The 12,635-nt window shown below is 38.8% G+C and overlaps 1 protein-coding gene across 3 annotated transcripts in view; it reads left to right on the top strand.

Annotated features, from left to right (window-relative positions):
• The window catches only part of LOC134227355 (uncharacterized), a 125,231-nt gene extending 116,533 nt beyond the window's left edge, over positions 1–8,698 (top strand). For all 3 annotated transcript variants that reach the window (XM_062708763.1, XM_062708762.1, XM_062708764.1), the window contains one exon: positions 6,608–8,698. In XM_062708763.1, coding sequence (XP_062564747.1) covers positions 6,608–6,908 — 301 coding nt within the window. In that variant the 3' untranslated portion in view covers positions 6,909–8,698. The remainder of the gene's footprint in view (positions 1–6,607) is intronic.
• The last annotated feature ends 3,937 nt before the right edge of the window (positions 8,699–12,635 follow it).

The raw sequence follows: 12,635 nt of genomic DNA, 5'->3' as shown, positions 1-12,635 counted from the left end.
TTAATTAGTTCATATTGGTTGAACGATTCATTTTTACAACTTTGAAAGGGAAAATATTTTTCGTTTTATGCGGGTTGACGGATCAAATCTTCTTAACATTCTTCTAACTTCAACAAAAATCAACTACAAGTTTATTTTCTCATGAGATTCAATTCGATTATTTGTTATCGAAAACCGACCAGTGTTGGTAGAATCCTGTTGATTTGTTGATTTATACTCAAATCTGTCATGCGCGAGCCAACTCGCTTGAGATTCTACAGACCACAGATAGAGCATTACGGTTGAGCTTTTCGGGCAGAATCGCATCGTTTTATCATGGATTGTTTTAAGCGAAGAAAGGAAAGCTAATTCAATGAATTCAACAAAGAAGAACAACGAGAAAAACATGTGAATATCGTGAATGAGGTAAATTGCGAGTCGAATCATGGAAGATTCTCTGGGCTCTGAGTCTGATGGGGTTTAACTTGCTAGATTTGTATCGCAAATGAAATTTGATAATTTGAGTTTTTTTTCAAAACTTTTTCACGATTTACTCAACTTTACTCGTAATTTACGCATAAGGAAATATCGTATGAACCCCGTCGGAAACTATAACGAGCATATCTGCTGAAGGAATGAAGAAAATCCATCCAGCCGTTTCCGTGTTTTGCAAATACGAACACAGACCATTTCATTTTTATTATATAGAAGATTTTTATATAGATTTAGGCAAGAACAAAAATTGAGCTACTTCAAACTCATCGAACTTGCTCAAATTTCAATAATAACGACAAAAGAACACGATGTAAGTTGAAATGGTTGAATGAACGCCAGAAACCAATTCCGAAGCGAATGCAATTTAGTAGCTTTCAATGAACAAAGCTGTTATTGTCCAATCCAATTGAAAATTGAAAACATTTTTGTTATGAATTTGAATCGTATCAGATATAAAATATTGTTTGAATGCTATTTTATGGCATAGAGATAAGCAACAATGTGTATTGTATAACCTGATAACAGTGTATCAACTGTTGATTATGTGATTGAAAAAATAATTGGGTCATTCCATACCAAGTGTCCGATCCACTTGTAATCGACTTTCTCCGATTTGAATCAAATTTCGTGAGTTGGTTTATCTATCAAATATATGATAAAATCCAATTTTTGGTGACGATTGGACCACCCCTCGGCAGATGGGAACACCCCTCGCTTTTAATGATTTAAAAAAACAACTTGGTGTACTCTGATCAGTTTCTTTACATTGTACTCGGCCTTTAGTGCTACGGCCCATGCCGGTACGCCATAGCGGATGATAGACAATGCTACGCCCGCTATCAGTCTATGCACTTGACTATGCACCGCCGATCTGTTGGACATCATTCGTGATAAAGATTTTATCGCCAATGAAGCCCGCTGACATGCATAATCGACGTGGCTCGTAAAATTGAGCTTATCGTCGATCATCACGCCCAGATGCTTAAGAGACCTCACGGAGTTAACTGTGCAGGTCCCTACTCTTATCCTCGCTTGCTGCATCCCATGGCGGTTATGCACCACCACGACTTCCGCCTTGTGATGTGCAAGGGACAACCGCCTCGAGTTGAGCCATTCCTCCACTCTGCCAATCGCATATGAAGCCTTCAGTTTGACTTCGTGGAGAGTGTCTTCTGTTACCTCTAGCGTTACGTCATCCGCGAAATCTTCTATTTTCACACCGGCCGGGAGACTTAAGCGTAATACTCCGTCGTACATAATATTCCACAGAACCGGTCCGAGGATCGATCCCTGTGGAACACCCGCAGGCACTACGATCGACTTTTGACCAGCATCCGTGTCGTATATCAGCACCCTATTCTGAAAATAACTTTTCAGTATCCTGCACAGGTAATCCAGAACTCTCAATCGGTGCAGGGAATCAGCAATAGCTGCCCAGCTAGCATTGTTAAACGCGTTTTTTACATCAAGTGTAATCAATGCGCAGCACCTAATACCTCGCCTGTTGAAACCTCTCGCTATCTTTGCCGTATCCTTTACCGATCGAATGGCTCCGATGGTAGAACGGCCCTTACGGAAACCATACTGGTTGCTAGATAAGCCACCAGCACACTCTGTATAAGCCGACAATCTATTCAGGATGACCCTCTCTAGCAGCTTTCCAGCTGTGTCTAGTAGGCAAATTGATCTGTATGCCGAAAGGTCCCCCGGCTGTTGACCGGGCTTCGGTAATAGCACCAATTTCTGCCGTTTCCATAGATCTGGGAAGCTTCTTTCGTCCATGCATCCCTGGAGGCAGCTCCTGGACATATGTGGATCAGCAAGAATGGCGTGTTTAAGGGCCTGGTTTGGAATTCCATCCGGGCCTGGCGCCTTATTGAGCTTAAGTTTTCTTGCGGCTACGATAAGCTCTTCGTTAGTCACTAGCGGTACCACGTCAACTGACTCGTACGGTGTAACGGGCCTGTCCGATGGTTCATGTCTCGGAAACAATCCCTCTACTATTCCGGCTAACATCTCTGGGGATCTCTCAGGAGGTGTGCTGTTGGTCCTAGCCATCACTATCCTGTACGCATCTCCCCATGAGGTGTCATTCGCCATCCTGCACAGCTGTTCAAAGCAGGCTCGCTTGCTACATTTAATCTCGTAGTTCAGAGCTCTGCTCGCTGTCTGGAATACCCCTCGTCTATCGACTCGCTCAGCGTCTGTTCTAGCACGTCGCAACCTTCTTTTAGCTCTAAGACAGGTTCTACGAAGATCTGCGATCGTGTTAGACCACCAGTACACTGGTTGTCGATTGCCTGGGGGCTGGGTCCTCCTTGGCATCGCTATATCGCAGGCACGTGTTAGTACCTCTGTCAATTCGTTACCGCTCAATCCTGTAGTCCGACTTTCCCAGCGCAGCGCTTCCTCCAACAGTTCCTGATTGAACTGTGAGGTGCGCCATCCGGGATCAGTTGCACCGCCTCTTCTTGTCGTACTTTTCCGGGTATACTCGACTGTAGGGAAGCGCACGGATTAAAATAAATAAATACATATTATGAATTGAAGTCGTATAAGAAACTCTCAAAATAAGATTGAAATGAGATTATATAAAAATATTAATAATAATAATTTAAAAGAATCGGAACAAAGATTATTTATTCCAAAAAGGCAGGTACAGGCGAGGTTGAAGGATGAATACATTTGAATCGCAGTAGGCATAAGGTATTCAAAACAGATGGCGTAATTGAATGGGCATGATAAAAGAGTAATGGTGAAGATCGGAGTAGGCGTAGGATATTTGAAAACAGATGGTGTGAATGAACGAGTAGAATTCAAACAATGGAATTCAATCGCAACAAGCATAGGATATTTGAAAATGAAGCGAATATGAAATTGAATATGAAAAATATTGGAATCGCAGCAGGTTTGGGACTTTGGGAGATCAGCTTCAGTTTGTTGGATGATTTGAAGTGAAATAAACGTGTTTCCAAGCAAGTGTAAAAAAGTAAATAATTTATCAAGTTCGATTATTAAAAAATACAAGTCACGACATCGACCATAAAACGTACCTCCTGATGGTCGCTAGAAGTATGACCCTCGTGGACCATCCATCCTGGTTCTTCCGTCCATCCTGCGCTGCAGAAGGTGACGTCGATACATGAATCACCGCTCGGTCCTCTAAACGTTGGCACTTGGCCTTCGTTCAGCAGGACTACGTTCAATACCGCTAGTGACTCTAGCAGGATATGGCCTCTAGCGTTAGTGAACCGGGAACCCCAGTCCACTGCCCACGCATTGAAGTCACCTGCTACAACTACTGGTTTTAGACCAGTTAGTTTCGCCGCAAGAATATCAACTACCCTAGTGTACTGCTCTATACTCCATCTAGGAGGACAGTAGCAGCTACAAAAGTAAACTCCGTTTACCTTTGCTATGCCAAACCCTGATTGTCGGGAAAAGATATAATCTTCTGGATGGGGTATCACCTAAAAGTCCAAATTTCCACCATATTGGACTTGTCCGCAATCCAACTGCCGCGCCGTTTCCAGCAGCATTACACTCAATAACCGACTGTTGTAGCAGCAGTTGAGCTGCCTCGCAGTGGTTCAAGTTTAGCTGTGTTACTACTTGCATGTCTGGACCCTTCTAGAAGCCGGACAGGCCTGAGCACCGGTGAGATGCCTGTTGTCTGCTCCCGGAGAACAGATCAGACATCTTGGTGCAGCCTGACGTATGCGAGCCTGGTGGTTTTCGGCTCCGCACCTGTGATCACATGAAATAACTCACTGTCCGGACCCGGGGGACAGCTACCAGATACAAACATTGAATGTGCACCACAGATACATCATATAGGGTGGGTGTACCAATTGTCGTCATACTTAAGAACAACTTTTTTTTTTAAATAAGTAAAAGGCATGTGGGTGAACTTTATACATCAAGGGAAAGGTTTTGCTTCCTGCTCCTTAGAACAGCTGTGAAAACCACAATAAAATTTGTTATTAGCCTCAAAATTAATTAATCCATAATAGGAACGCATGCACCAGTTGTGGCACTATTTTTAATTCCTTATTTGGCAAATCCCATTGTTTTCTTATGGGACTGGCCAAATAGGGACCACTAGTGCGACAACTGGTGCAAAGGATGTCAAAAATTAAGCAAAATCAATTTTTACAATTATGCTTTGCTTGTTTTGGAAGAGATCAAAGGTGTTATCGTATCATATGAATATGCTTTATCGATATGAACTTGGTTTGCGGTGATTTGATCGGCCATTTGGCATATAAAGCACTAGTGCGACAACTGGTGCTATAGCCACAACTGGTACACCTAGCGTATCTAACAAATCATGATCGCTATTTGATATATGACTACTATTTACCATCTCTACATAATCAGAATGCATTCGATTGATTTTAATATTGTTGATTCAAACCTTCTAAAATAAGGCGATACATAAATTTTTTTGACATTTTTGTTCAATTTCAAATTTTGTACAAAGTTTACAACATGAGGATCTGATATTCCATGCAGATAAAGAATTTTTTAATAGCTTTCTTTTGTACTACATGAGGTGATGGAGGGATCTCTGCAAGTGTTATTTTAAAAAGTGTCCGGTATTGGGAGGTGTCCGACGCTGGGGGATCTCCCCCTACAGACAATCCAGTGGAGCGGAATCGGAAGAGGACTTCCTCGGGTTCGACTTCAAAAATGACGCAGGTGATTGTTTTCCGTTTGCGGAGTGGGCAAACGTTCCATTACCGGTCCCAGAGGTTGACCAACCCATTCTTAGCGGCAGTTGCGTAGTTTCATTGCCCAGGACAAGGACATATATCTTTAACGTCTGAAGGAATCACGACTGTCTTATCGAGATGATGGTGACAAAGTGCTACCAGGTGAGCAGTTTTTTCTGTGGATTTGCAAAAATTAAGTTCTCAATTATTTATAAGTTATGAATAAGTTATCTAGGTCATACGGCTTCCACGGTTGAATTGCTTCATGATCATTATTTTCTCGTAAAGGCTGCTGGTCTTTAATGAGAGCTTTGCGCCTGTTGGCCCCTACATACGAGCATTCCCTTGCCTGCGTGCATTTGGCCCGAGTCAGTTAATGATCGCACAGCCAACGAAATTCTTAGTTGTTTTTTCAAAGTTATTATGAAGTACGCTGACCTGAAGACAATTATCTTTTGGTTGGAAGATTGTTGTTCGTAAAATAAGATCTGGAATTTATTCCATCACATTACCCTACTGATAAACAGTAATGAAATTCTGGTCGAGCGCTTCCTGTTGGAGAACTTTGATTCGGGAAATATGTTTATGACCGCTGACTTTTTCGATGTGGCGTTTGGTTCCAAAATGCGCCATGAACGTGTCGTCAGTTATGACGTACTTGATATGCAAGCAACTAACTCCTTCAAAGCTCACCGATTTATAGTATACAATAAACCACTGCAAGCCACGTCCGTACGTGGACTCCATGCGAAAAGTGGTGTTTGAAAAAGGCCGTTATGAATTTGGATACGCAAACAACATCAACAGTAAAGACCTTAAATACTGCAAGTTGTTTTCCAAGAAGCAATTTAAGTTGGTTGTAAAGGATTCGTCCTCTTTTGATACAAATGTACGTCCGCAAAACGCTCCTTAAGGAATTGAAGAACAAAAGAAAACTTCTCTTATGAAAGTGGTTCAACCTGTTGTTACCGAAGAGGAAAAATCGCTTTTCATTGATCTAGAAGCTTCTGATTAATCTTTGTACTTGTTTCATACTTTGAATAAATTTTATCGCCATAACATGTCACAATAATTATGAGTTTAAAAAAAAATGGGTTTGCTAATAAAGGGTTCCTCTTTATCACTTTTTTACGGGCCTGGAATATTCTTTTTTCATGAACAACCGTCCATATAAATTCTGAAAGTAGGGAAAGACCTTGTATACTGACTTAAAAAACAAACAAACTAAATTGTAAAATTTAATCGATTGGTTAAACGATACATTTTGTAAAACTACATAAATTACAAATATTGTAATCAAAATCTGGCGATGATGTTTTATTAAAAATGCCAAGAGTGAAATTTTTTCCTGCAATTTGTATATTCTGGGGAAAAAGTACAGAACCGATTCTAACGATAGACCTTTTCCTCAATTCCAGTTTCGATTCACGCGATCCCGGAGTGTACACAGCCTCGACGGTGACCGGTCTGCTGGAGCACTACAAGGATCCGTCCTGTGTGATGTTCTTCGAACCGATGCTGACCTACCCGCTGAACCGGAAGTTTGTGTTCTCCCTGCAGCAGCTCTGCCGAGCGACCATTGTCAGCAACACCACCTACGACGGCATCAACGAACTGTGTCTGCCCAAATCACTCAAGTCCTACCTGAAGGAGTACCACTACCGGCAGAGGGTGCGGTACCGCCCGCTCGACGATGCACCTCTCTACCACGACGTATAGTACATAATGCCGGAACAAGAAGGGGTCCAGAGACGGACAGCGTTTATCCCCAGTCGACGAAGTACATTCAGCGATCATGGTGGCGAGGCGGACTACAACTGGCCAGATTCTGTTCTTTTTGGTGAGCATCTCGGTGACAGGATTCGTTACCGAGATGACCGAAACGATTTCGTTAGTTTTGAAGAATTGGAGCAGATGAGGAGATACTGGAGACTGAATCGTCGGAAGTCGAGAAATCGATTCTTATGCTGCTTTACGGGATCTCCTTGAGCGCGTGACTAGTGTTTGCAAATCTGTCCTGTATGATGTACCATAGTTTTGTGTAAATAGAATTGTTTATGTGTATTCGGAGGGTTCCGATTATTTATGTCAATCGTTGTTGATTAAGTTATTTTCCCACTTCCATAGATCATTTTGCGTATTGTACAAAGTATATATATTTTCTTTTGTTAATACAATTGCACACAATTAGCAAATAGGATAAAGCAAAAAATTTCCTTCCTAAAATTATAGTGACTGAATATCTAAGCATCTAAAAAAACATAGAATGATTTGAGGAGATGAGTTTTAGTTATCTTAGGAAAAGGCTTAGAAAAAGATGGAATACATAGAGCAAAGACTAGGTAATTGTATCCGAAAGTGTAGGACCACATTATGTTGTTTCTGTTGATTACTTTTAGTTTGCATATTAGTTAGAAATTATTCTGTAAACAAAACTGTATCAAATGTATACCGAAGCTTGTTAAACTCATTCGGTATAACGACAAACATCCACACTCTCTAATTCTATTTCTCCAGTTGCCACTACATTAAAATAACTGTCCGGAAGTTCAATAAAGTAACAATCCCAGTATTCGAAGCTTTCTTCGCTAAATAATACAGAACAACAATTAAAAACCAACGTACAACTTTTAGAACTACAACAGTGCTGATATCGAAAATAAAAAAAACATTACAAATGCAGAATACCCATATCTCTATTATCACAACAGAAACACACCTACAGTAGATGCGTCCCCCAGTGCGGGGCACAATTATTCGTAAAGACATAGCAAGGCTAAACTAAAATCAAAGAAACTCACTCATTAGAAGAATAAAAAAAACACAACCAGTTCTTAGCAGTGCAAATCGACAAATCCCTATTAATAGTGACATATTGATAGAAATGTTTGTTCGCGTTGTTTGAATACCCGTGGAATACTCACTCAAAGTTTCCTGCCCAACAATTAGTTGATTCCGGTTTATTTATGTGCAAGTCGTATACCTAACTGGACGTTAGAAATCCTAAAATTCGTTAAAAGCTAGTTTGGTGTTTGAAATGGTAAATGCGGACTTCTTTTATATTAGAGACTACATTCGTTCTCCACGAATTTCAGATTTTATACTATTTTGACATACGAATAAGTTAAGACCAGCTAGTTTGTGGGCAGAAATATTCTCACGTATTATTTTCCAACGATGTGGCAATGCTAGACCGAATCAAATATAAGACAACCGATCTGATACCGAATAGTGCTAAAACAGACAAATGATTTGATCATCGATAGGCGGGAATTCATTAGTAATGAAAACGTTAATCAAATATGTAGCAAGCAAATCACACAGAAAAGTAAATACGTTCTGGTAGCTTTAATTAACTAAATCTATATTATACATCCGTAGCAGAGCAGAGAGTCAAGTAAAATGATATAAACAGACAAGACCCTTAAAATAATGGTAGGATCGATTAGTGAACGATCGGATCTAGTGTATAGATAAAAATGCATATAAATAAAGTTAGAAATACGATAGTCATGACGGTTTTCTGTTTTTAGTAAAATAATTTCCGAAATTTCTTTCTTTATGTCACTCTGAAACTGATAGGCGAAAGTGGGGCAAGATCGCCATATGGGGCACTGAAGATTAGCAGAGGGCCATATGAGAGAACAAGCATTGTTGCCCTCTGCTAATCTTCAGTTTCTATTCATTTCACACTTGCCGCTCGCTTGCGGTGTCAATCGAATCTGTATCTTCATTACTTTCATCTACTCCCTTTCGCAGAGGCGTCGCGTGGTCAATTCTTCAACCTGTGCACCGAGCGGCGTATTTCGGTTTTCAGTAGTTTAATGTATAGCTGTCGATGTATCAACGTTAAAATTACGAGTAAGGGGCCGTCCAGAAACCACGTGGTCATATAGGGGGGGGAGGGGGGTTGGAAAATGACCACGATAAGCCACATGGGGGGAGGGGGGTGTTGCTCTCGAACCACGTGGTTTTTTTACACGAAAAATTTTTGGTGAATAACAATAGCGGTGTAAAAAATACAAATCATTAAAATTTAATGATTTAATCATTAAACGCAAAGCGCATCTTAGGGCCGATGCCCACGAAGCGTCTTTTCAACTCAGCGTTGAAAAGACGCAGGTGTGCATCGAGAAAAACCGGTAACGCAGCGTCGGTCGTAACGCCGATGCATATCTGCGCTATTTGACCATCTTAGCCTTAGATCCTTTTTCCATAAAAAAATAAAGGAAAGAACAGGTTGCGATTCAGTCTCAAAAGGAAAAGGAAAACGAAAGGAAAATGGGAAAATATAAAAATTCCGCCGCGCCACTTCACCGCCGCAGATGGTTTTTAGCATAACGCCGCCGACACTGTTGCATCGGCGTACTGCAGCTACAAATTTGAAAAATATTCATGTTTTTACAATAATCCAAGAAAAAAACTTCAAAAGAATTTCTTGTGGATATTCAGGAAAAATCCAGTAAAGAAATTTCCTGTAAAAACTTTGACATTACTTCATATCATCCTGATAAAGTGCTGGCATTCAGAATGATTTTTGAACAATTCTCTCTGAAAAATATTGCTTGGAAATTTTGCTACAAATTGTTAATGAAAAAAAAACAAAACATCTCCAGTGTAAATTGCGAAAAAAAATCCTTAAAACTCCGAAAAAATCCATGTGAATTCTGTCTGAAAATTCTGGAAGGAGTGCACTTCAAAAAGTTCAGTCTCCAGTTAGCTTTGCGAGAAAAGGCGTAGGGTTGCCAACCCGGAGATGACGAGTTCGATTCTCGTTCCTGTCAAGGATGTGTTCGGGTGGGAAACATTCTCGACATCCTAGGTATAGTGTATCCATCGTACTAGCTAAACAAGATATATAATCGTGCAATGGCTGGCATATAAAAGCTTTCAATTTATAACTTAGGAAATGCTAATAGAATAAACTAAGTTGAAAAGCAGACCAACTTCCAGTTGGAATATGGAGCCATAGAAGAAGAGAAAACTTCTAAATTTTTAAATACAAACTCTTCTGAATTTCCGAAAGATATTAAACAACCAATGCCACATGAAACACTTTGATATTTCCGTTCATATTTTGTTGAAATTTTTTCGGAATACTTTTTTACGCTCTTTGTGAATTCTATCACATTTTTTAAAATTTTCCAAGTATTTTTTTTTATTCGAGGCATTGTTTAGAATTTCCACGGAAGAGTCTATGGATTATCTTCAAAAAATTCTTTGGATTTTCAAAAAATAAATCTTTAAAATTCTCGAGATTCTTGTTTTTTTTTTATTTGTACCATAAATTCTTCCAAAAATTTCATCGGGAATTCATTCTTCTTCGGGAAGTTATTTTGATTTCTTTGCAGGTTCAGCTAAACATTGCTTTAAATCTTTACCATGCAAAGATGCACAGGAAATGATTTAGAAATTTTAAGGAATGTTCACATCAGAAAATCTTTTGAAATTTTGATTTAATTTTTCAATGAATTTTTTCAAAAGTACAATTTTTTCGTTATTTTCACTTGTAAAAACATCGGAATTTCCTCGAGAAATTCATTATTGGTGTTCAGATGAACTTTTTTCGATTTTCTACTCGAAAATAGTTTGGCATATTAATCGAAAATATGTTGGCATATTCCGAATAATTTGTTTTGGAAATTAAAAAAAAAACTGCTGAAAATGTCTAAGAATTTGTATTGGAAAACGAAATAAAATTTCCATTGGAAATTTAGAAGAATTTCCTTTGAAGATTCATTAAAGTAGCCCAGGATTTGGAAAAAAATCGTTAGAGATTCTGTAAAAAAGTAAGCTGGATTTTTTTTTCTAATTTATACTGAAACCTGTTAATACCTGTTAATTTGGAATGTAAACTAATCTGATGATTCTGAAAGCAAAACTGGAATTTCTACAGGAATGCTACTCAAAAGAAACAACAGTAGGAGGTTTTATTTGCATCTCTAAGATTACATATTAACTTTGTGATTCTCTGACAAACTTTTTGTTGTAAGAGTTCAGTTCAGATGCTTCGCTGAGGTTTATATATCTTAAGAATTTCCAGTACCTCCAGAGCTACGGAAGGTTCCAAATACACTTAGGAATCTATAGGGATATTCAGTGATGAACATTATAATTATTTAAAAAAAATCACTGATAAAAAAATTAATAATATAGGGATATTTTGGAAAATTTCTAAACCATTACAATTTTTTCTCGGAATTTTTATAACATATTCGCGAGTCCAGATTTGTTTGTATCCTCCTGATGCATCGAAGGTGTACGAGTTCTAGATATCCTAATACACGATACACATTACAACATGATAACATCATCAAAATGTTCGAATTCATGAAAATTTATAATTTCCATGCTGGGTTTAGTTTGATTTTAAATCGGTTGAAATTGTCCATCTTCAAAATTGATCGGTTTAACCATATGTTTTAGTTACATATGTTTTTTTTTTAAATTTTGTACTTGAGGAAAAACCACGTGGTCAAAGGGGGGGGGGGTCTGCCAAATGACCACGATAAGCCACATGGGGGAGGGGGTTGAAAATCTTAAAAAATATGACCACGTGGTTTCTGGATGGCCCTAAGCACGTGCTGGTGATAATTTTGTTTTTCAAAGTTTGCAGTAACATCCTCCCCGTTGAGTCTTGCTTAACTATGATCCTACACCTTTATATGTTCCTGCTCTTCGTTGTCCAGAGTAGGTAGAATTGCAATTTGAGTTGTTGGTCTGCGATATTCCCCGCAACTGGTTCGAACCGTCACGTACCGTACGTACCGTCCGTCAATGTAGTTGACTTATACTAGAGAATGTTACCTTTCATATTACGTCGATGAATGACGAAAAATGCGTTTAGAAATTCTTGGAATGCACTTTTGAAAATGTATTGATTTCAATGTGTGTTCCCGACTATACGGGGCAATATGAGCCACCATTTGGGGCAGTATGGGCCACCCATCCAAAACGTTTATTTAGGCGAAAAAAGTATCGTAATATGGAAGAATATTATATTCCTACAACAGTTGTGAGTATTCCATATCAAATAAAATTAAAAAGCCACACAACAGCGGACTGAACCGATTTTCCACTCTTTACCGTTTGAACAGCCACATTTCAAATGGTCAATAATCATTTTTTCTGTTTCGATCGCAGTAATGCGCTGTTGTAATTTTTCCGTAATGAATATTAGATATATGATAATATTCTTGTATTTGACTACTGAAATTTGAACTTGTTCACATTTTAAGACCTGATATCTTGCTCTCTGCATACCTGCAGATATTGCCCCATAGAGACTGGTTTTGGGAAAAAAAAAATTTTATGATAAATTCACATTTGTATCAATACAAACATGTGTGCACAATATTCAATTTTAATATATCTTTTGATTGTGGTGTATTTTTGACCTGTATTTTAATCAGTTTTGTGTCAAAACCTTATTTATAAACTTCAAAT

The sequence above is a fragment of the Armigeres subalbatus genome, chromosome 3, assembly GCF_024139115.2.
Source record: "Armigeres subalbatus isolate Guangzhou_Male chromosome 3, GZ_Asu_2, whole genome shotgun sequence".
NCBI classification, from domain to species: Eukaryota; Metazoa; Arthropoda; class Insecta; order Diptera; family Culicidae; genus Armigeres; species Armigeres subalbatus.
This window is presented reverse-complemented; position numbering and strand designations above follow the sequence as displayed.